Source organism: Diceros bicornis, chromosome 13 (genome assembly GCF_020826845.1).
Source record: "Diceros bicornis minor isolate mBicDic1 chromosome 13, mDicBic1.mat.cur, whole genome shotgun sequence".
NCBI lineage: Eukaryota > Metazoa > Chordata > Mammalia > Perissodactyla > Rhinocerotidae > Diceros > Diceros bicornis.
This window is the reverse complement of record NC_080752.1, coordinates 36,070,154-36,094,806: the sequence shown is the minus strand read 5'-3', so window position 1 is coordinate 36,094,806 and position 24,653 is coordinate 36,070,154. Positions and strand designations below refer to the sequence as shown.

At 57.6% G+C, this 24,653-nt stretch overlaps 1 protein-coding gene across 1 annotated transcript in view; it reads left to right on the top strand.

Moving 5' to 3' along the window:
* Positions 1–1,018: 1,018 nt before the first annotated feature.
* IFFO2 (intermediate filament family orphan 2) overlaps positions 1,019–24,653 on the top strand; it is a 46,959-nt gene continuing 23,324 nt past the window's right edge. The window contains exon 1 of the mRNA XM_058553048.1: positions 1,019–1,904. Within this exon, the coding sequence (XP_058409031.1) occupies positions 1,240–1,904 (665 nt within the window). The 5' untranslated portion in view covers positions 1,019–1,239. The remainder of the gene's footprint in view (positions 1,905–24,653) is intronic.

Below are 24,653 nucleotides of genomic sequence, written 5' to 3'. Positions count from 1 at the left end.
CCCCCGGCTCCAGGGTCAGCTGCATCTCAGTGTATGAGGTGTGCGGTGGTGGGAGGTGGTCACTCAGGGCCGGGGAGCCCCAGCAGCCCAGGCGGAGCTTGCGGGTGTCATGTTCCGGGAGGGTCTTCGCTCCGTCTCCCCCTCCCCCACTCCCCACTCAGCGCGGCCTCCGTGGGCCCGGGGACCAGCGGGCTCGGCAGTGCCCAGGTCGATCTCGGGACGACGGGCGAGCGGCTGAAGGAGGGGCAGCGGTCAAGGAGCCCGCCCGGGTTCTCCGCGTGGGGGACGTGCCGGCGGAAGCGCTGCCTTATCCTGGGAAGGTCGATCTAGGCCGCCCCAGGCTGGAGTGGGGGTGGGGTGCTGATGCATCTTCGGATGCTATGGTCCCCCAGCCCTTCCAGGCCAAGGTCTCCCGCACCCAGTGGGAATTTGGGGCCGGGGGAATTGGGGTGGGGGTGAAAGAGAAGCGGAGCCTCCTTGGCAGAGGAGTGGGGGAAGGGGCGCCCTAAAGGGGGAAACGAGCGCTGCCCAGGCTGCCGGCCCCTTTAAGAGGCCGGGCTGGCTCTGCGGTGGCTCCAGCTAACCGCGTGCCTGGCGCAGCTCTGCGGTCCGTGTCCCGGGGCGAGGAATCGGAGCCGGGCGGGGCGGCAGGACCCGGCGCGGGCGGGGGCGTGGTCCAGCCGGCAGCTGGGCGGAGCCGGAGCTGCAGACAGCCTGTCAGCGGAGCCGAGAGAGCGGCGGAGCCCGGGGGTGGGCGGAGCCTCGGGGCCGTGGGCGGGGCCCGGCGCTGCGGGCCGCGGGGGCGGGGCCGCGGGCTCGGGGAGCGCCGCAGAGCGAGGCGGGGTGGGCGGGGCGAGGGCGGGGGCGGGGCCCGTGTCTGCAGTGGGCGGGGCCCGCCGCAGAGGGGCAGTGCCGGCCGAGGGTCCTCTGCGCGCGGCTGCCGCGGTGGCTCCACAGCGTCTCTGACAGCCCCGGCGCCGGACCCGCGAGCCCCGCGACCTCGCGCAGCCGCCGCGGCCTCCACCGCGGCCCGAGTCCCGCGCTCGCCCCGGCGCCCACATCCGGCGGCGGTCCGCCCGCGGTCGCTGCGGAGGCCGCATCTGGCGCGCACCTGGACCCGCCCGGCCGGCCGCGCTGGAGCCCGCGCCTGCCCTGGCCCGGCCGCGCCGGGAGCCCGGCCCCGAGCTGGAGCCGCACCTGGAGCCGCGGGCCCGGGGCCTTGAGCCGCGCAGCCGGCGCATGGTGAACTCGCTGCTGTTCGGGGAGATGGCCTTGGCCTTCGGCTGCCCGCCGGGCGGCGGCGGCGGCGCGGGCTGCCCCGGGGGGGGCGGCGGCGGCGGGGCCGGGCCGGGGCCGTCGCCGGTGACGGCGGCGCTGCGGGACGACCTGGGCTCCAACATCCACCTCCTCAAGGGGCTCAACGTGCGCTTCCGCTGCTTCCTGGCCAAGGTGCACGAGCTGGAGCGGCGCAACCGGCTGCTGGAGAAGCAGCTGGAGCAGCAGCAGAGCGAGCGCGAGCGGCGGCTGCGCTACAAGACCTTCTCCCGCGAGCAGGCCGTGCAGACCGGGCCCGAGCTGCTGCGGCCGCCCGCGCCGGCCAGCGGGCTGGGCAGCGGCGCGGCGGCCGGCGCCGGCGCCAACGCCAACGCGGTGGCCCTGGGCGGCCTGCCCCCCGGCGGCGGCTCGCACCCGCAGCACTACGGCCGCCTGCCCGGGACCATCTGGAGCTACACGCAGGTGCGGCGCACGGGCGGCGGCGGCGTGGAGACCGTGCAGGGCCCCGGCGTGTCGTGGGTGCACCCCGACGGCGTGGGCGTGCAGATCGACACCATCACGCCCGAGATCCGCGCGCTCTACAACGTGCTGGCCAAGGTGAAGCGCGAGCGCGACGAGTACAAGCGGAGGTGAGTGGGGTCCCGCCGCCCACCCCGCCCGGCGAGGGGCGCCCAGGTCCCGGCAGCCGCGGAATGTGTTCGGGAGGGGTCGGGGGCGGCCAGCTGGTCCTGGCGGGTGGGCTGGAAGCTGTGTTTGCTGAGCGCCTGCCTACACACGCTTGGGAAACTCAGTTATCTGGTTCCAAGAATGGGGGCGGCGCTGACTACGGTGGGGGACACCTCGGCACCGTCATTGGACCGGGCACGTTGTTTTCTAGGTGACGTAACCATCGGGGTTTTATGGGATCTCATTTAATCCTCACGGCAACGCAGAGTGTAGGGCATTCTTATCCCCATTTTGTAGATGAGGAAACTGAGGCACAGAGATGCAAGTGACTTGCCTAAGGTGGCTTGGCTAATAAGTGGTGAAGGGCGGATTTCAACTAGTGATTTTAACTACTCCTGGCTAGTCTGTCTCCCAGCTTGGGTGTTTTCCCAGGGAGGTAGGAGGTGGGTTCCCTTCCCTTCATGGATGAAAAGAAAAAACTCTTAACCAACCCACTGGCTTTTTGTTCCTTGAATTAAATGAGATCATGTGTTTGAAAATGGACCCATCTGTCCCTACCCACTGGGACCAGGGTCTGCCGTCTTGCTGCAGCTCTCTAAGGTCCAGCTGGCTGGGCTGGATAACCAGACCTACATCAGACTGGCCACAAGCTTTTAAAAACACTTCCCTTCACCCCTCTTCTCCCCACCCCACTATTGTTCTGGTTTATTGGGTCACAACAAACTCGGCCCTAAAGGCCCACAGCAGGAGATAACCTTCGGCTAGAACACTGGACATCGAATGGACCCAGCCCACCATCTCTGGCTAGAGTGTAGGGCAGACTGCCTGCAAGACTGGCCGCACATTGCTGTCTAGCTCAGATTCCGCAGCTGAGAAACTGACAGTGCTTCCTGCCTGCAGTCTGGCTGACAGTACTGTCTGCTCGGTTTTCTGATAAGAGGGGAAGTGTCTGTCTGTAGAATCGCAGGCCTGGGTGGGGGTGGGGTCCTCTGGTCCTGGCTGCTGCTGTCCCAGGCATGGGCAACCCTGCGCTGGGAGCCAGGGCTCTGAACTCCAGGGCTGGGAGGATGTGCTGAGAAGGATTTTTCCTTCCACTCCTTGAGTCCTGGTGCTCCCATGAGCACAGAGGTCTGCCCTGGTGGCTGGGCAAGGATCTCCTTGCATTTCTTTCCAGTGGGCAGGCTGGCTGTTGGGCAGGATTCAAATGCCCACTCCATCACCGGCTAGCGAGATTGTGGAACCACTCGGAAGCCTGTTTGCTCCCCTGAGAAATGGGAATAATAAAATCCATCCACAGTTGCATGAAGGAAGAGTAGGGTGGTGATGGTTTTTGGAAGGTATAAAGTAATCAAGCTGATGTTATCAAGATGATAGGCTCTTTGTCAAGCCAGCAGAGAGCAGATGCCCAGTCTCAGCTTTCTCTCATGCAGGGCCTGGCTTTCTGGGGGTAGATCTTACACCACACTCGGAGATGAGCTACTCTCCAGGGCTAGTTGTCTCTCTTGAGGACTTGAGAATGTCTTGGTGTCTTGCCATGGGGAGGCTACCTCCCTGCCCCTCGTGGGCAGCTTCGTTGGGGTGGGGAAGGGAAACAGGCATGTGCTCTCCATGGTGAAACTCGGAGGGATGGGCCCTTCTGTCTGCCACTGTTGATTGTGTCGTCATGCCCCAGGCTTGTGCTGTGTTTGTTTTATTGTGTGTGTGCTTTTTGGACCTGGCTACTAAGGAGATGGAAAAACCATGCCCAGTCTCAGAGGGAGATAGGTTGGCATTGAGCAACGCTCTGTTCGAGTTGCACCCAGGGCGTGGGGTGTGAGGTCAGCTGCTGGCACTGGCCTGGAATGAGACGGGCACTGCTGAGACAGGTGGAGTGCGGGTGTCTCTCTTCCCGCCCTCCAGGGTGCGTGTGCACCTTCTCTTCCTCCATTCTTTTGTGAACTGGGGAGACGCGTCTTTTCTGACCTTGATTCAGGGCTCACTTTGGGTTTTTCCAAAGCAAGTATACTCCCTTCCTTGGGCCTCAGTTTCCCTGTCTGTAGAGTGAGAGGTGGGTGGGCTAGAATTGTGCTCCTCGAAGCCCCAGGCTTCCTCAGAGATGCTGTAGGGGTTCCTTGAATATCAAATAAAAATTAATATTTAAAAATATATTAAAATGTTAACGTGGTCATAAAAATGGGCTCACTCACTTTTAAGTTCTTAATGTTAACTCATCAAAATCCACGTATAAGCTAACTTGTTAGTAGTTGGCCTCAAGTTAAAGCCACTCTCCTGCCTTTTCCATTTGTCTGAAGAGTATTCTGAGATTACAAAGCAAACTGGTAAAAACAATTCCCATTCGCAGCGACTTATCTGTGTGAGTCAGGATTTTCTTGATACTCTGCAGCCAAAACTGGAGATAGAATTAAATGACATGTGGACCTGTCTTCCACAATGCCAATTCTAAATGTTGATGGATCAAAATAGCCTCATCAACCTCACTGAATGCATTTAGAGTAGGTAACTCTTATATATTTGAACCTACAATATAAATTTACACAAGTAACATTCTGTTTTTAATTGTTTCTATTTTTGGGTTTCTCGTAAGAATTTTCTTTTGGGAGGAGGGTTGGCATATGATCAACTTTTTAAAAAGTTTAAAAAACACTGGGCTAGATGATCTCAAAGGGTCTTCCCAGCCTTGACAATCTATAAATCTGAGTTTGAGTTCCCAGCTCACTTCTGATCCCTTGTCTGTAAGAGAAGTCACAGTCTGAGGAATGAGACCAAGGGGTTTGCCTGGACTGTTGGCCACTGAAGGCTTCAGATTCTTCCAGGACGTCTAGCCCGGAGTCCTAAGCAGTGAGCAATGGAAGAAGCCTGTGCCAGGAAAGGAAGGCTTTCAGGATTTCCTTGGGTCCACTTGGAGGAACTCACAGCCTCGGAGACCCCCCACTTGCCTCCTCAAAGGGCAGCCTGGCGTGTGTAGGTCACTGTTCTCCAAGCTGGAGGCTTTTTGAGTTCCCCCTCCGTGATTTGTGGCTATATCCATGTACCACCACCTGTATTATTACTTATGTCAACTATTTTAAACAGCTTTTATTGACGTATAATTTGCATATCATAAAAATCCTCCCATTTTAATGATTTTTGGTAAATCCACAAAGTTGTGCAACCATTACCACAACCCAGTTTTAGAATACTTGCATCACCCTCAAAAGATCCTCATGGCCGTTTGCATTTCATCCCTGTTCCCACCCCAGCCTGAGCAACCACTGATCTGCTTTCTGTTTCTGTAGATTGGTCTTTTCTAGACACTTCATGTAAATGGAATCATGCAATATATAGTCTTTCGCGTCTGGTTTCTCTCACTTATGTGATGTTTTCAAGGTTCATCTGTGTCGGAGCATAGATCAGTAGTATGTTCTTTTCTATTGCTGAATAATATTCCACTGTATGGTGAGACACATTTTGTCTATCCATTCACCTATGTAGTCAATAAAATTTAAGGGGGCCGGCCCCGTGGCGTAGGGGTTAAGTGCGCGCGCTCTGCTGCTGGCAGCCCGGGTTTGGATCCTGGGCGTGCAGTGACGCACCGCTTCTCAAGCCACGCTGTGGCAGTGTCCTACATAAAGTGGAGGAAGATGGGCATGGATGTTAGCTCAGGGCCGGTCTTCCTCAGCAAAAAGAGGAGGATTGGCATGGATGTTAGCTCAGGGCTGATCTTCCTCACAGAAAAAAATAAATAAATAAAATAAAGTTTAAATTTAAAAAGTCCCCTGTTTACCCCCAACCCCTCACCTCCTCTCCTGTGCTATCACTGGTACAGGAACCATGTTTTGTAAGCACCAACCCAAACCAGAGCCCTGGCCTGGGCTGCCCGGACCCTGCATGCTACTGCTCTGGTTTCTCCTTGCTCCAACCAGCCCTGAGCTCTTCACCACGAGCGAGATGTGGTTGCTGAAACCGTAACGCGACAAGGTTGTCAAGCGTTGATTTGGAAACCAAAACAAACATCTCTGCCCTGTCACCACCCACTGCCACCAAAATATCCTGTTCTGAGTTTGTAAGCTGGGGGCTTTTCCCTGGGAGATTCCTGCTGAATCTTTCCGAACTTTAAACAAGTGCATCAACTGAATTGGCATCAAGAGACCCGGACTCCAGGTCTGGCTCTGCCACTGGGCGCTGTGTGACCTCAGGCCAGTTGCTGCCCTCTCTGAGCCTTAGTCCTTCACCTTGACATGAGGGGATCCTTCAGGTGACTCCTCCCAGCTCACTCTACACTTTGAGTCTGGGACTTGAAGGGGCCCGGGTCAGGGCTGCTCTTTCTGCCTCCTGGGACGACAGTCTGGGCCTCCCCCTCTCCTGTCCCAGGCCCAGTGTGGTTTGGAACTGGCTGGTTTTGTTCCCTCCCCCTGCAGTTCGCCGAGTGTCTGCCCCTGACTCAAGTCAGCATGAAGGGCTTGCTTTGTTTTCCCTGGTGCCTGGGGTGATGGAGCTTTGGTTGAGAGCCTGGAGGGACCACGGTGGTCATTCAGCCTGCTGTTTTCAGATGGGCCCTTTGGAGCCCTGGGGTCCAGAGCAGGGTGTCTTGGGGCAATTCTGGGGACAGTAGGGGCTGAGCACCTGGGATTTGGCCCACATTAACCACAGCAGCTCCATTTCCGTGACTCTCAGATTGACATTCTGAGGAAGATTCAATTGGAAAACAGGGCTCTACAGTTGAGGAAAAAAAGAAACAAAGAAATTGCTGATTCAGCTGAGTACTTTCATTTTAGAGATGGGGAAACTGAGGCCCAGAGGGGCATGACCCACAAAGCTGAGCTGGGCAGACCTCTCTCTGCCATCGAGAGCTTCCCTCACCACTCTGAGGTGATGCCCACGTCATCTGCCTGAGGTGGGGGCCGGGCAGAGTTCTCACCACTTTTTGTGCTTCTGCCTTTAAGCATTTTTTAAAAAGCCACTTTCATGGATGGGAGGGACTTTTGTCACAGCTATTTCTGATCGTGAGCAGGAAAGGGCTGGGCTGTCAGCCCGAAAGGAGGGCTCCAAAAAGGGCTGGTGGGTGAGCCAGCTGGAGTGTCCCCTGCCCTAGGGGCCCTTGAGCAGGTGGGTGGTGGCCCCCAAACGCCCCAAGGCCAGAAGGCTGGCCCGGAAGGCTGGCCGGAGGGCTTCGTGCCCTGCCACTTCCGTTATTTCTGAAGCTGCCACTGATATGGATTCTTTGTGATTTTCCTGGGGGGCAGCCGAGGATGTGGACAAAGGGTTCGAATCCCAGCTCTGTCATTCAGCCACTTTCTGTGTGACTGTGGGCAGTTGCTTGGCCTCTCTGAGCTGCCTGAGCCACCGCTTTCTGTAAAGGAGGGAGAGGAACGCTGCTCCCCCAGGGATGGGGAAGGAACAAATGAGCCCACGTGTTAAGGCACCGGGGGCTTGGTAGGCTCCTGGTGTGTCCCGCCAGCCCATCCCTTCCCCCGCACGTCTGTGCCGTCCATGGACACGATCTCGGCGCGGCGCTGGGCTGCCCAGCACATCCATTTCAGGACACGTCCCTCTCTCTGTCCTGTGGAAGGCGCCAGGGATGGTGCTGGGGGCGGAGGGGGGGCTGCTGCTTTGTCCAGCATCTCTAAGGAGGGTGTTCTTCCTACTCTTAGCGGTTGATTTGTGCCTCCGGAAATCTCTGGCCACCCCCCGCCCTTTCTCCCAACCTCTCTTCAAAGAAACCCACAAACCCCCCTCCATCTGGCTCCTCAGTGTTCCAGAGTCCTTGGCTGGGCTGGCGTTCTTCTTGGGGACAAATTTGGGAGGGATTTTCAGAGCCTCAAGCTAGAGGGAGGGGAATGAGGTCCCAGAAAAGAAGAGGAAGCAGGAAGCAGGGAGACAGCTGACGCTGAAGATTCCTTCTCCCAGGAATGCAGGCGGGGCTTCTGCCTCGGCCACCGGATGCGGGGGGGCCCCCCTGGGCTCCCCCAGCACACACACACACACACACACACTCTCACACACTCTCATCTCATACGCTCTCCGGCTCTCTCTCCAGGCTCGTGGCCGCATCCCCACGTGGCCAAATACCCACGTGTCGGTATTTGAAGGACATAGAAGGGTAGACCCAGAATTTGAACGCGCTGTTTGCCGCAAGGAGATGCGTTGACTTCCAGGGGAATTGATTTACACCGTGCCGTGTGTCAGTGATACCGGAGGCTGTGGCCTTTGCATCTGGAGTCCTGGCTTTTGATCCCATCCGGGAGGTGAAGCCTGGCTGGCGTTCTGTTTATTTCCCATGTCATGGATGGCTGAAGGTCTGGGACAGGGAAGGAGGCAGCTCCGCTGTCCCCTGTGCTCTGCCCTGCCTTTCTTCTGTCAGGCATTCCTGAGCGCCCACCACCTCCCCCATCGCAGCACTCCACACCCTGAGTAGTAATTGCCCGGGATGTGTCTGCGGCACATTGACTGTAAGCTCTGTGGGGGCGGCTCTGGGTCTGTGTTCTTTGTGTGATACTTGCAGAGCCCAGCCAGGGCCACGCTGAGCATTTGTGCACGAGGGAGGGGTCTGTGCCTGGCTGCTGCGTGCTCGTGGGCCCCCAGCGGGGCTGGGGGAGGTAAGGCACAGACGACACGGGTGACCAGCATGGACTCTACATCTGGGGACTCGCAGCTTGTGGAGGGAAGGGTCTGCACTTGGAGTCAGGAGACCTGCTCTTCAGTCTCGACACATCCGTTCAGGAAGTTTGAATAACACCCATCGCCTGGCGCCAGATGTCAGCCCCCAGCGCAGGAGTTAGAAGCTGAGCGAGCTTAGGCTGGTCGCTTTGCCTCTCTGAGTCTCAGTTTCCTCATCTGGAAAAGGGGCATGCTGAGCTCTGTGTCCCAAGGTTGTGGGAGGAGTAAAGTAGCTACAGCTGTTTGTGAATAGTGACGTTCCAAAAGAATTACACAGCAAGATTTCACAGGGCAGAAGGGTGGGTGTCCTGAGGAGTGAGTGATGCCGGCTTTGTGAGGTGGGCAGGAGTTGAGAACCAGGCCGGAAACTGGGAGAGGGTGGTCCCTGCCCTTGCTGGCAGCATCTGAGAGTCGTGCAGGCTCTGGGCCTTGCTGGCTGCAGGTTTTTAGAGGATTCCAGGCCAGAAAAGGGCCTGGTGCAGATTTCTGATGCTCCTGCCTGCCCTCCAGGGCAGTGCCCTCCCACCCTCAGTGGGCACCAGTGCTGGCTTCCTGGGCAGGATGTGGTTTCTTACTCTAGTTCCTGGAACAAGAGAGGGTAGTTGTCACTCAACAGTAAATTTGGCAAATGCCTCTGGTTCCCTCGAGGGGCTGTGGCCTCGCTGAGCCCCCTGGGTGGTGGCCTGGGGCAGCTAGAGCTTTTTGGAGTCCAGGTGGTGGTCCTCGCTGGCCCGTGGCATGATCTGAGCTTCCCGTTGCCCACCTGGGAATGGGGACGGTGGGAAGCTGGGCTTGTCCAGTGCCCTGGGAAGCCTGTTCTCTCTGTAACCTCACTGGAGTGGGCTGGATTCTGCACATGCCATGTAATCTCTTGCACCTCAGTTTGTCGCTCTGTAAAATGGGGATAAGATTTCTTATGAATTCTGCTTCCCAAGGTTGATGTAAAAAATCAATTGAAATTGTGGAGTGTGAAAGCATTTTCGAAAAAAGGTTTAAAAATAACTCATAATGACTTAATAGCTACCATTGATTGAGCACCTACTATGTGCTGGGCTCTGTGATGACTTCTTTAAATAAGTGAGATTTAATTCTTAGAGGAACCCCAAGAGGTGGGAGTTGATTATGCCCATTTTATAGCTGAGAGGTTCAGAGAGGTGAAGAAATCTGCCCCAGATCTTGCAGCAAGTCCAGTCTGGGGCTCCAGACCCCGAGTTCAGTGCTCTTCCCAGGGGGAGACGCAGGCTAGGCTGGCCTTGTCCCGTGCGGCCTGAGGGCTGGTGAAGGCTGGCCCAGGGTGAGGAGGCAGGCAGGAGGCACGCCGAGGCGCGAGGTCTCCCCGGTGCCTGTCACAATATTGCCGCAGCGGGTGGCGGAGCAGGAGGCGGCAGCTACACTGGGAAGACTTCCTGCTGTCGCTTGATAGTAATTATTTCTTGAGAAGCCAATGAATCACTGGCAGTGGCAGGCAGGTGAGCCTCCGGGGCCACCGTCCAGCGCCCTGCTCTTTGGAGATGATCCTACTGGGGGCCTGACTCTGGGTGGGGGAGGTCCTGGTCAGCCACAGAGGTTGGCACACCTTGGCTGGCGGGCCTGGCAAGGGAGGGGATGGGGAGCAGGGAGCACGTGTTATTACCTGTCCGGCACTTGCCACGTGATCTGGTTTAAACATTGTGGCGGTTCTGCAGGACGGACACCAAGGCTCAGAGGGGAAAGGTAACTTGCCTGACATCACATAGCAAAGCCAGGCCTGGATGTGGGTCTCAGACTCTAAGTTAATGCCCTTTTATCACACCCGGCCCCTAAGTGCCCCAGGGCGGTGGCCAGGGCTTCTCACCAACTGATAACGAGCAGGATGGGGCAAAGGGCATTCTGGGGGTGGGAGGCGGTGGCCTCCGCCCTGGGCTCTGGTCGCCTAACTTTTGCTTTTGGGGAGTGCCATGAGCGTTGCCAGGGTTCAGGGACCTTGCTACAGTCATTCCGTGCCTCTCCTTGGGGAAGGTGAACCTGCTGGGTGTAGACGTCCGAGAAGCCAGGGTTCCATTCTCTCGGCAGTGCCTGGGTGCCCGCCGCGGGCCAGGCCCTGTGCTGGGCACCGGGGTGAAGCAGACACAGCCCCTGCCCAGGAGCTCAGAGTCTGGGGACGCAGGCAGATGAGACAATGCCACGTGACAGGTACCTGCTCAAGTAGAGCCTGTGCATACTAGGGGCACAATACATATTTATTAGTTAATTTATTAAACAAATATTTATACCACATTGACTCTGCCAGGCTCCATTCAAAGCAGTTTACAAACATTTAATTCATGTATCTTCGTAATAACCCTGTGAGTTGGGTACTAACATTAGCCCATTTTAGAGATGCTGAAACTGAGCCACAGAGACACTGAGGGAACTGGGCCAAGACCACTCATAAGCGGCAAGCCGAGATTCGAACCCAGGAGGTCAGGCTCCAGATTCAACCTTTTATCCTGTGTGGTACCCAGGAAGGGGCATGCCTGTTGCAGGCAGCTTTCCTGCTCTGAGCCTCAGTTTTCACTTCTGTGAAATGGGAGTATTAAATCTGACCTCATGAGGCCGTTTGGAAGATTAAATGAAGTGATGCCCGTGGAAGCATTTTATAAACTGTTGAGGGATGTCCCCATGGTGACTAAATGGTTGGAAGCTCTGGGCCCTACCCATACTGCTGTTTTTTCCTCCAATATCGCATATAGCCTGGGGCTACTCGAAGCTGCATGAAATGTCTCATCCTCCCCTTGCCTTTATATTCACGCCTCCCCTGGATCCCGAGGCAAGCTGTGATGGGGTGTTAGACAGAAACCTGCGAAACTAGACAGCTTGGAGCAGAGCGTTTGTGTGGAACTTAGAAGCTGGGAAGAGAGGAAGCCAAGAGTGTTTCCGCTGTTTATTGGCGACGTGACCTTGAGAGTCATTTGCTTCTCTGAGCAAATGAGCATTTGCTCATTCCTTATCTGCAAAATGGGGACAGTCATATTGCATGAATGGCTCCAGAAACTAAATGAGGTGATGGTGCTCAGACACTGGCAGCTGCCGGGGTGATTATTGAGTGAGGCTGGGGGTCCTGGGAAGAGGAGCAGGGGCGGGAGTCGGATGGCGTTTGGCCCTGGCCGGGGCAGGAGCCCCTCCGCGTGGCTGTCTCCGAGCTGTCTCTGAGATGCTTGCTCAGCGCTCTACGGCCCGCGTGCTCCGACTTCGGGATGCACAATTTCACACAGGCCCCCGCTCATCTGCTGCTGGATGGAGAGACGCCCCCGCAGTGGAGACACTGCCTTCCGCCCTCTTAATTGGCCATTTTTATTACTTGGGTTATTTAAGATGGTTCTTGGCTTGCTGCCGCCTGTTTGCCGTCTTGGGGGAGGGGAAGAGCTGCTGGTCTAAGTGGACCTTGTGAAATTCCCAGGCAGACAGGCTCCTCTCTGGGCAGGGTCGCTGCATCTTCCCAGGGCCCATCGGCACGCCCTTTTTGCCCCGGGCTGCTGTGGTAACGGACAGAAGGCCATCCAGCAGGAGATGATGGGGAGGGCGGGAAGACTGGGACTGGAGTAGCTTTGGAGAGAGCTTGTTGCAAAGGCAGACCACAGGACCAGAGAGAGAGCCTTGGAGTTCTAGGTGGGACCCTGGTGGGATCCTGTTGTGCCTGAAACCCAGGGATTCCGGAAGGTACCTGAGCCAGCTTAGGGCCAGTCCAGGAAGGCTTCCTGGAGGAGATATCACCTGAGTTGTGTTTTGAAGGTCCAGTAAGAGTGGAAGAGAAGGGGGAAGGGTGCTCCAGGGAGAGAGAGCAGCTTGTGCAAAGGCCTGGAGGTGAGACTGCGGTGCCATTCAACAGTCTGGAGCCTGTCCCTCGTGCCCAGGCTTGCGTCTGGACACGGCCAGAACCTGGCCACCTGCCCTTTCTCCTTCCCCTGCTTGTCCTCCTCCCTCCCGTGGCCCTGCTGGCTCTCTCTCATCCTCTCTCCTCTCCCTCTTTCCCCTCTCTCATGGTTTGGCCTCTGCTCCTGGTGGCTGGCTCTCTCGCCCCGCCCATCCCCGCTCTGAGGCAGGGCAGGGCTGTGAGGGGGGCGCCGACCCCCCCGCCCTCCGCCTGATGCCAGGCCTCGGTGGGGGCTCTTTGTCCGTGGCTGGGGCTTTGTGAGCCCGTGTGTCCGTGTGAGCATGTGTCTCGGAGCCTCTGTCTATACCCTGCGGACTTGGAGCCCTGGGGTCAGGACCCCACTTGTGGCCACCTCGGGCCCCTTGTACTCTGGGGCTGGGGTCTTGACATCATGGTGGGTGGCAGGGGAGGTTGCCTGGTGAGAGGGATGGCTGCCAGGTCTTGGAGCTCAATGCTGGCCATGGGGGCTCAGCCTGCCCGGCCCTCATCAGGGTCTGGACTGAGGATTAGGCACGAGGAGGGGAGCGGGCTGGGGAGGCCGGGCTGCGCATCTTCCCTCTCTCATCTGACCGCCGCCTGTCCCCTCTCCCTCACACCTGAGACTTCTTACCCCCTGGCGGGCCCAGAGGGTTTGAGGCGCTCTCGGAGGTCATTTAATCCATCCCCCTGCTTCTGGGCCACATTGTGTCCTGTCATGCCGGCTGAGTAGACGTGCCTTCTGTCTTTTGAAAAAGACCTGAGAGCTTGTCCTTCAGTTTTTATATTTTCCTCTCCATTCCCACTTGCATGCCCATGACCATTTTACAGATGAGAACAGTGAAACTCAGAGAAGGAGAGCAGCTCCCTTGAGGTCACACAGCAGAATAGGGGCTGGAATCCAGGTCCCCTGAAGAGGGCTCCTTTGAAACTCTTGGGCTAAGGGATCCTTCTGGGGGCTGCTAGTCCTTTAAAGAGGGATTTCAAAAACTCCCGGAGGCCAGAGCACTTGGGGCGAAGAAGCCTCAGAGCCTGTCGAATGAAGTCCACAGAGACAGAGCCTTGGCCCTCGGCCTGACATCCAGGTCCTCGTGCTGCAGACGAGGCTCTCGGCCTGCAGAAGGGACGTCTGAGGTTGCTGTGGGTTTGTCTCCTTAAAACAAAAAGCACTTCCCTGGCCTCAGCCCGGCCTTGGGGTCTTGGGGTGTTGACTGACTGACTGACCTACCGTCCCTGTCTGCCAGCCATGTGCTTGGCTGCATCATTTCTCAGTGCCTCGGTTTCCTCTTGTATAAAATGGGATGATGAGACCCATGGGCCCAGTGAGGGTCATTCCTCTCCCCTTTCTCTGGGGAGGCCCTGGGGTTGGAAGGTCTGAGGACTTTGCCGAGAGCATTGGAGTTGGTCAACCATAAGGCTGACCCTCCATCCCCACGACACCGTGTTTCCTGAGTCCCCAGGCTGGGGCTGTGGCCTGACAGGTAGTACGTTTAGATCTGTACACAGTTTTATATGGAAAGTCTTATATTTAATATTCCACTGCAATAGGTTTTACACTTGCCTTTAAAGAAAATACTAACGTTTAGAACATCAAGACTTGGGGAAACTGAGGCCTGAGCTCAGCAGGCTACTGGCAGAGCCAGGATTAACTGGATGCCAAGTTCCGGGGACTCTCAACTCTTGGATTGTTCCCTTCTGTGCCTTGAGGCATAATAAATCCATGGGGAATTAAAAAGCAATAGCTTTGCTCGCTCTTCCTTTGTGTGCGTTGTTGGCTTGCGATCCGGGCCTTCCCTTGGGTGGGGGCTCTGACTCTGCTGTGGGACTGCCAGGGTCGCGTCCCCGCCCTGAGCCTCAGTCATCTCATCTGTAGAATGGGATGACAGCCTCAGCTCACAAGGTTGCAGTGAGGATTCAGTGAACTAGTGTGAGCTGAGGGCTAGGTGTGGGCATGGCCCCTTGGTTCTTCTCCCTCTGTCCCCTCTGCCCAGGCCTGGCCCTCCCAGCCCCCAGGCCCCGCGCAGTGAGAACTGCCTTCTCCCTCCCCCTTCCGGCGGTGGAGTGGCCTTTTGTGTTCAGGGCACTTCCTTTCCCCTGCAGAGCCGCCTGCCTGGCCAGCGAGAAGGTCACGTCCCCTCTCCTGCTCAGCAGACTGTCAGCGCAGGGTCTCTGGGCGGGCAAGACCTAGCATTCGAGGCTGTGTCCAGCACAGTGTGTCGCCCGGAGCCTGTGGCTCCCAGTGGCCTTGGAGAGTGGCCTTGAATGAGGGCGTCTGTCTCTGTCCCTGCCTCCTTGTGCCGATACGGAGGCAGCCTCAGGAGGTCACGTCCTGGTCTGAGGTCTCAGCGTGAGGCAGAGGCAGAGCTAGGGTTTGGATTTGAACCTGGGTCTGGCAGACTCTTCCAGAGTACTGCCCGCCACACTCATGGGCTAAGTCTCCCAGGCTTAGAAATGGGCCGCACGTGCCTGGCCCTGGACCTTGGGCTGAGATACTGAAGTTGGAAAATGGGGTTCATGCCCTGTCTTGCCCCGCAGCAGACAGCGGGACAGCTGTTCCTCCTTTGGGGGCCCCTGGAAGGCGATGGGAAGCTGGCTTCTGGGTTCTCGCCCGGCCCACAGGCTGCCCCTGCGAGGCCGTGTGGGTGACGCGCTCGCTCCCTGACCTTGGGGGAGAGGTGACGTCAAAGGCTGTCCTGGCATTGTTTTTCCAGGGTTGATGTCAGGGCGGCTGGGTTAGGGTTTCGTCTCTGAGGCAAAGGCTGCTTTGAAGCTTCTGCCTGATTTACATCCGGGCACATCACCCCGTCAGGTGGGAAACAAGGTGGAAGCGATTGCAGGGCCCCAACAGAGAAGTCCTGGGAGGCTTGGTTCTCCCTCACCTCCTCCAGGAAGGAAGCCAGGATTCACATAACCCCATCATACTTGTCTCACTTGTGTCCCGAGAGCATCTTGTGTGCCCAGTGCAGTCTAAAACTTCATGGACATGTTCTCCTGAACATCACAACACTCCTGAAGGGTAGCGTGCTTATGCCCATTGTACAGATGAAGAAACTGAGTCTCAGCAGGTGAAATGACTTGTTACTTGTCGTAGCCAGAAAGTGGCAGAGCTGGCATGTGAACTTGGGGCTCTCTGGCTTAAAAGATCACCACTGGGTTCCACCACTGTTAAGTGTCATTTCAAACCCAGCTTTGGGAGGTACTTCAGAAAGCCGAGATGCCCTGGGGGAAGGCTGGAGCAGATAAATCTCATGGCTTTGGGGACCCATAGCTTTAATTTCTATTCTCAGGATTAAGAGATGGGTCACTGTGCTTGGAGTGTGTGCTGGGTGTGTAAGTATGCATGTGTAGGTAGGTACACATGTATGTACAAGGTAGAGAAAGGAGATTACACACTGGAGAGTCTGTAGTTGTGGGAAAGTGATCCTAGGGAGGTCTTGTGGGCAAGTGTAAGGAATCTTCCCAGGGGACACCTAGGACCTTCTGCTCTTCTTTCTCAGGAGTTACTGCACTTGATCTTTCATCCACCCATCCACCCATCTACCCACTCATCCACCCATCCACCCACCCATCCACCCATCCACCCACCCACCCGTCCACCCACCCACCCACGCATCTACCCACCCACCCACCCATCCATCCATCCATCCATCCATCCATCCATCCATCCATCCATCCTCTTCAGGACCCCTGTGCCTGTGCTTGGGCCCTGGGGATGATGCTGTATGGACCAGAAAGGCAGACTTCTGTCCCTAGAGAGGTTGCCAAAAGACTGTTAAATCAGAGCTGGAAGAGTCCTTAGAGATTGTTTAGTTTCTCCCCCAACACACACTTTTTTCAGAGAGGGGCAGTGATTTGCCCATGGTTACACAGCAAGTTGGTGGTGGAGCTAGGCCTCACAGCCAGGTCTGTGGACCCCAGCCCCCTGTTCTCGCCTCTTTGCCGTGCTGACAGACGGCTCGACTCCTGGCTGGCTGCCCTCTCGCCCAGCCCTTTCCTCCTCGGCTCTTTTGACATGTTGTTGGCTTTTCTGGAGTCCTCTGCAGCCTCTGTCCTGAGAGACATCCAGAGATGCTGGCTGGACCAGTGTGCAGGCCCCGGGCTGGGGCCGAGCTCGGCGGTGCTCTGCCCTGAGGCGACACCCTTGTCCGTTCAGAACGTCTGGTTGGCCGGGCACCCGAGTACAGACTCTGAGGCTCTGCTTTACTGTTCCTTGTGGACACCGGCTTGCTGTCCCCAAGAGGTCTCCAGAGGTCATCTGTTCCTCCCTTGTCTTGAGGCTTGGACCATTCCAAATCCTACTTAAAGATCTTACTGCCTTGGAAAGGCCTTCCAGAGCCTTCCCCTAGACCTGCGTTCCGTTGGGAAGTGCTTCCTGGACCCTAGCCGTAGTCCCACATGCAGCGCTTCCCCCGCTCAGCCTTCCATAGAGTAGGAAGTGAGTGGGCATCCACTGTCTGGTGAGGACCCTTCCCAAGTTCTCAGGACAGCTCCACGCCCCCTCTAAGCCCCCAAAGCTTACCTTCTTCCCGCTGGAAGTTGCTCTTGACTCACGCACACCCATTGGGGCACGCTCTTGGTATAGAAAGGATCTGGCCAGTCCCTTTAGGATCCTACAAGTTCTTGGGAGGGAGGCGCATTCCTTCTCCTGGAGTCATGGAGCCCTCTGAGCCGGAAGAGGCCCTGGAGCCCAGGGATCACCCCAGCCTCACCTTCCTTGAAGGGGAAACTGAGGCCCAGAGAGGTTGACCAACGTGTCTGCGGCCATTCAGCCAGCCTGGTGGAGTTGGGTCTCCTCCTTCACGGGGCAGGGCTGCGTCCAGCCTGATCAAGGTGGCAGCGGCTGGTGACCTACTGGCCTGGCGGTCCCTGCCCCAGACGTGTGTCCTGGGAGCAGAGCGGCCGGCTGCACGTGGCTCCACAGGACGCCGCGGCCGGAACCAGTGCCCACGCCTGCTCGCCCTCTGGGTTGGCGGATTCCTGGCGGGCCAGGCCTGCCCTCAGACGAGGGCTGGGGCACCTGCTACCCTCCTACCCGTGCCGTGGTCCCCTCCCGCCCTACCGCCTCCCTGACTCCCCCTCGCCCCCAAGGGTGGAGGACAGGAGGCCCGAGTGGACGACAGTGATTAAGTTGCCCCAGGGACACTAACTCCTGGGGCTGGGCGGGAAGGGGTTAAGCAGCTCTACTTGCCAGGGCTGGACTCCCAGCTGGTGTCCTGACCGCTCAGGCCAACCAGGCCATCTGGCTTGACAGACACCGCACCGTGTTCCATCCATCCTGAGGCAAAGTCACCAGGAGGAAGCCGCCTGCTGCCCTCGTGGGCCTGCTGGGTGGGCACGGACCCGGCCATCTGTCCCCAGGAGGCCAGGCAGGTTGGGAAAAGGCCCTCCACTGGGCAGGCTGCCCTGGGGGTGGCTGGCTTCCGTCTCCCAGAGGCAGGAGGAGAGAGAGCCTGAGCTCCCGGGGGTGCTCAGAGCTTCCTTGTGCACAGGGGTCCAGAGAGGTGCAGGGACCGGCCCAGGGTCACACAGTGGGTCAGTGCAGGGAGAGTGGGACTCGCACCCAGGCCCTGCTCACTGCTCGCCCCATGGCTCCAGCTCACGAGCTCATTCATCCAGTAAATACTGGTTGAGGGCCTACTACGTGCTGGGCACTTGGAGACTCTGGGTACCAGACAGCATCCCTGTCCCAGCGGGAGGGAGAGGGAACCCAGAGGAGGAGGCCTCTGAGGGGAAGAATGGCACATCTCAGCCAAGCCCAGGCCCCTGGATTCCGGGCCAGCCCCCTCAGCCGCTGGAAGTGGGGTCTGCTCGCTAAGATGCACAAAATATCAAATGCTTGGTGTCCACAGTCTTGTGCGATCCTTGCAACCCAGTGAGGTGGGTACTGTTGTTACCCCATTTGATAGATGAGGAAACTGAGGCTCAGAGAGGTAAAGTCACTTTTGCCAGGTCACCAGCTGAGGAGTGGCTGAGTCTGCCTGTCTGACGTCCAAGTGTTTGGGGACACGGGGCAGGGGAGCAGTGCCAACGGCCTCACCCCTTGCCCCAGGCCACTCCCTCTCGTCCCTCTCTCTGGGACCATCTCCTTTTTGGCTTCTTGCTGAGTCCAGGCCAGGGACTGTGTGGCTGAAAAGAGGGGAAGAGGGGAAGAGGGGAAGAGAGGCCCCAGTTGGATTTGAGCTGGAAGAGAAGCTGGGCTGGCCTTTTGGCACGCCCGGGTGGGTGACCCTCTGCGCTACCCCCCGCCCCGGGGCTGGGCACCTGGCAGGACCTGGGCACTGCTTGGGGGGCTCCCTCTGGAGGACCCCTGGTGTCTGAAGGACTCCCTGCCCATCTGAGGGCCCTGGGGGGCTGGGCCAGGCCAATGGGCACCTCACTTCAGGGGCCACGTGGTCGGGCCAAGCCGGGCCCAACCTGGCAGCCCAGGTGGGGGCCTCAGCACTTTGTTTATGGGGTTTGGAGGTGATGCAACTTGGGGTCCATTCTGACCCCCAGTAGACTGAGGTACACGCTCCCTGACCTTCCCGCTCCCATTATGAGGCCACCTGGCACAGAGTAAGGAGTCCAGGCTATGGGATGGGAGAGGCGCGTGTTCTAACCCAGCTCGGGGTGCTCCCTAAGGAGAACAGAGGCAGGCGAGTCTGCTGCTTAAGAGCCTGGGCTCTGGGGCCTGGATTCAAGTCCTGACTCTGCCACCTCCGAGCTCTGTGACCTTGCACAACTTGTTTCACTTCCCTGGGCCTCAGTTTCCTCATCTGTAAAACGGGCATAATAATAGTAGCTGCCTCATAAGGCAGGTGTGAGGATTAAATGAGGTAATAGAGCCTATCGCATACTAACACTTCATGTCAGCTGTTTTGATTATGTGACCCTGGACAAGTCGCCTCACCTCTGTGAGCCTCGGTTTCCCCATTGGCAGAATGGGGGCGAGGAAACCAGAGGCTCCAGTAAGGTGCTTGACTGTCACAGAAGGATCCCTGGGTGTCTGTCCGTTTCATTCCCCCTTCCGTCTTCCCAGAGGGCACTGACTTCTCTGTCCGCTGAGAGGGGTACCCCAGCCCCAAGGATGCTCTGTGTGTGCGTGTGCGCTGGGGACACCCCGGGCCCTCCCCACTGGTCCGCATCGAGTTGAGTGTCAGGGCCCGTGTGACAACGGGAGGTGGGTGTTGAGTCGTGAGTTGGTACCCTGGGGCTGTGTTTAGTCGCTGACCCCTCTCCTGGCGCTGGGATCGCGGTCTGTTACCCGTCCCGGCCGTGCCTGGAGCCCTCCCGGCCGGTTAGGACAATTAGGACGCTGCACATGCAGGCAGCCGCCGCGACCCGTCTCCAGTTGCACAAGCCCACACGTAATTGGCTGCCTGGGTCCTTGTCCCTCTTCCCGCCTTCCTCCTGACGATGGCTCGGGAACGTCCTCCTCCCCTCACCGCAGCAGGGCAGGAAGCACACGGGCTCTGGGGTTCAGTCCCTGCTCTGCCGCCGCCTGGCTGTGTGACCTTGGGCATGTCACCTCACCTCTCTGAGCATCCGGCTTCTCACTTCCGTATGCCTGGGCTTCTGAGCGCCCCCGTCTGACATCCTGGGATCCCGTGTTCTGTGAGTTCTTTTTCACACCTAAGCCTATTTGTGCTTGGCCATCCTTATTGGATCCAGGTGGGAAGATGAAGAGACTGAGGCCTCGAGAGGGGACTCATTTCACAGATGAGGAGACTGAGGCCTCGAGAGGGGACTCATTACACAGATGAGGAGACTGAGGCCTCGAGAGGGGACTTGCTCGAGGCTGCAGAGCCTTGGTTGGAATCGAGGACGGGGTGGGTGTCAGCTCCTACCCGGTGGGCTCTCCATGGCTCCGACCCCTTATTTGTCCAGGCTGCGGATGATGAGGGAGACTTGGAAACCAGAGCAGCTGGCCCCAGGGTTGCTGGCGGTGAACAGGCGTGCCCCAGGGAGTGATGTGGCTTTGATGGGGAGACGCATCGAGCTGCAGACCCACAGCGCCCTGCATTTACCTGTGGGCGGCACAGTCACCAGGAATAAACAACCGAGAGACCCAAAGTGCACATTAGGTTTCCAGAATAGCCTTGGGAGTAGCTGATTTCCTCAGAGCTGTAAACATATCCCTGGGTGGAGCCCCCGAGCCTCCTGGGCACAGACCCCCCCCGGGCCTCCTGCTTCTTGGCCTGGGTGCCCAGACCCCCTGCTGGCTTCTGGACCTGGGCCGGAGCTGGAGCCCCGAGGCCGAGAGGCGCTGAAGGCCAGCTGGGGTGGGGTGGGGTGGGGTGCAGCGTCTCTGGGGCTCGGTCAGACCTGGGCAGAAACGCCAAGTCCTGGGGAAGGAGAGCTGGGAGTGCCGACCTTCCTGCCGTCCACCCCGTGTGAGGCAGGCCCAGGCGCCGAGAGGAGAGAAGAGGATCACTGGAGGAGAGCAGAAGAGCTGAGGGGACTGTGGAGGTTGTCTGGGGAAACTGAGGCTGGTGGGGAGGGCAGGCAGGAGGGCATGTCCAAGGCGACACAGTGAGCCAGTGCTATGCTCCAGATGAAATCTCCTGAGGAAGGCCCTAGTGGTGACACTCGATGGGCCCTTTCTCCAGGAAATATTTACTTGGTGCCTACTGTGTGCCAGGCTCCGTGCTGGGCTCTGGAGTGGCAGCTGGGAGCTAGAGATGGGCCTGATCTTGCACGAGCTGGGCTAAGTAGGGAGACCACCAGGGGAACAGGTAACCTCAGTAGCAAGTGACTGGGGCCTTCAGAGCCAGAAGAGGGGCCCTTGACCTTGACCAAGTAGTCAGGGAAGGCTTCCTGGAGGAGGGGGTCTATAAGCTGGGTCCTGATGTCGGCATAAGATGAGCAGGAGAGAGAGATGACAGAGAGGGTGTGTAGAGCAGAGCCTCCAGGCAGAGTCTACGGCACAGGCACAGGCCTCGAGTGTGATGCAGCTGGGCACGCCTGTGGCTAGGGGTGCCGCGGGGATGCTGTTTTGTCTTGCCCCACCCTAGCATGTGGCCGCTTGCTCAGGGCTCCTCACCTACAGGTGGGAACATCTCTCCTTTCAGAAGAGAGTTGTGGGCCCCTTTCTCCGATGCGCCTGATCTCTCAGCCCTTGCTCCTTGGGGAAGGCAGAGTGCCACCCCAGTGAGGGGAGGAAGGGCACTTATGGTGGGGTCTTCTTCCACCCGAGGGAGAGGCAGCCTTTTGACTGATGGGGAAACTGAGGCACAAAACAGTGTTGCTGCAGGAGCTGGGGTGAGGACCCGGGGCCCCTGCTTTTCCGTGGCTCCCTGGGCAGCTGTCTGGGTTCCAGCAGCTGCCGAGCCCCCGAGAGTGCAGCCTTGTCACACACAGCGCTTTGGAGGGACACAGAAGCCTTTTCCAGGCCTGCACCCTTGACCCAGCAACCCACTCCGCGGAGGTAGCTGGACGGTGTGCAAATACGTGTGAACCGAGAAGCTCTTGGCAGTGTTTAGATTGCTAGCACTTGGGAATAACAGTGCAGGACCCGTTAGATCATTGGTGCCCCAGCCAGCTCTGTATCACCCGCTCGGAAGGATGCTTGCCGTGTGTCGTGAAATAGAAAAAGTACACTTGAAAACCTCATATGGCTGATCCCATTTTCACTTAAAAAAAAATCTCGTAAGAAAAAAAAATCTCAAAAGCAAGAATTGGGAAGGATGTGCAGCTAATATTCACAGTGACTCTCTCTGGGGCGGGCACTGGGTGGGTTGTAAATTTTTTTTGGTTTGGTTTCCCTGATTTTTTTCCATTTTATTGTGTAATCATTGTAAAATACTCATGCAATTAAAACAAGGGGACAATGAGCAGGTATTTTTGTCTTTTTAAAATTTACAGGGATTTCACTTTTTGACTAGGTGATACATTACATCATTCAAAATTAAAAAGATACGGAAAGAGAGGAATTCAGACACATGCTGTAACGTGGATGAACCTTGAGGGCATTCTGCTAATAAGCCAGTCACAAAAGGACAAATACTGTATGATTCCACTTACATGAGGCACCTGGAGTAGTCACATTCCTAGAGACAGAAAGTAGGATGGTGGTTGTCAGGGGCTGGGGGCGGGGGAATGGGGAGTTCTTGTTTAATGGGAGCAGAGTTTCAGTTTCAAGATGAAGAGTTCTAGAGATGGATGGTAGTGATGGTTGCATAACGTGAGTTTACTTAACGCCACTGAACTGTACACTTAGAAATGGCTAAGGTGGTACATTTTATATGATGAGTATTTTACCACGATTGAAAAAGAAGATACAGAAGGGGACAGAGTGACAAGTCTCTCTCCGATCCCTGTCCCCCAGCCACACTGTTCCCTCTCTGGAGACAACCACTGTTTTCAGTGTGGTGGTGGATCCTTGCCTCCCTCCCTCCTGCCCCCGGGTACTGATGGGCAGAGCAAGGATGCTGCTCGGCCCCAGGAGCCCAGGATGAGCACCCCCTGCCATTCCCGCTCCAGGGCACGAGGCAGCCAGTGCCCGGATCTTCCCGCCCTGCTGAGTTGCAGGGATTGAGGACCTGAGGCCGGGATGCCTCGGGGGAGGAGAACGCTCCTAATCCACTTCCTTGCTCCGGCCCTTGGCTCCCGAGTGGGCACTGGGGAATGTTTGTTGAATGTCGTGGGGGAAGGAAGACGGAATCGAAGCCAACAGCCAGACGGAGCCGGGCTGCCGAGGACGCTCGGAGGGTCCTGGGCTTGGAGTCCCAGAAACACCCAACACCCCCTCCCTGGGGTGTCCTCGGTGCCAGGTCTTGTGCCACACTGGGACATGGCACTGGACTGGACACGAGAGAGATGAGACGTCCTCCCGTGTGTCTGTTTGACGGCCCCGTGTGTTGCCAGTTGATAGCAGGGCATTTGGTTTGGCACCCAGGTATCCTGCTGGTGCCCGGGACCCTGGCCAGTCCCCCAATGGAGCTGCCACCCCAGGCTGAGCTGCCCATTCTCCATGGCAAGAAAGACAACGTGAAGCCCACGTTCCGTGGCTAATCATTAGCATCCTTCTATTGAGCGGGGCTCTGTGCTAAGTACTTATGGCGTATGGACTCATTTAATACGCCAGCCTCACAAGGGAGGTGGTTCCATCAGCCCCACCCCTTAGATGGAGAACCTGGAGCACGGGACGGTCAGTGCTTCGCTCAGAGGCACACGTCTGCCCCTGCCAGCATCCCCGTCTGGTGGGGAAAGTGTGGGACCTCTGCAGTCAGCGCCTGGGGGCCTCATGACAGTCTGCGGCCGTCCGCCCACCGTGCTTTCCATAGAGCAGGGGGGCCGAAAGAACTGAGCCCTTTTTACAGAAGAAGAAACTGAGACCTGGAGAGACAAGGGTGCTGTCTCAGACCTCAGAGCTAGGTAGCGACAGGGAGGGCAGGGCAGGCAGGAGAGCCTCCGTTTATTCAGAGTCATCTCTTTCACACACTGGCAGCCCCGGGGAGGGGCCTTTATGATCCCCATTTTGTGGATGAGCAGATGGGGAGGCTCAGGGGCAGGGCATCATTTGCCCAGAAGCATGTGGCCAGTAATGTTGGGGTTTGGACTCAGTTCGGTCCAGCTCCGAAGCTGGTGCCTGTTTTGCTCATCAGGTGCTAGCTGCAGCCAGTTGGAGGGGTGGCCGGGGGCAGGGCTGTGGGTGGATCCGTCTTGCCCAGTGGAGGAGGAATAGCAGGCCTTTCCCGTGTGGTTCTAGGGCCCTGAGAAGTGAGTAAACGGTCAGAACAAATCCCCAGCCAAGTGGCTCTTTTCCAAGTCGGTGACTGTGGCCCCTGGGCACACATCTGTGCCTCTGACCCTGTGCCTCATTTGGGGGGTTTTCTGAGCAGTGTGCTGGGGGGCGTGGAAGGGAGTGGGGTTTATGGAGCTGATGAGACCCTCTTACCACCGAGAGCCTGCTCAGGCTTGGGAGTCAGAGGGACCTGGGCGTGACCTGGAGCAAGTAATTTCTCCTGAGCATCCGTTTCCTCATCTGTAAAGTGGGAGTGCTGACACCTGGCTCACGGAGCTATGGTGGGTGTAAAGTGACTAGACTAGCACGTAATAAGCATTTTATGGTAAATGCAAGTCCTCCCTTTCTCCTGGGAGAGTAAAGTCTGATAAGACAGGCAGAGAAGTGAAGATTTACAGCACCCCACATGCTGTGAGGACTGCATGTGCCGGGACTGGAAACACTGGGATGGGCGGTGACTCATCCTGGGGAAATCCTGTAGGG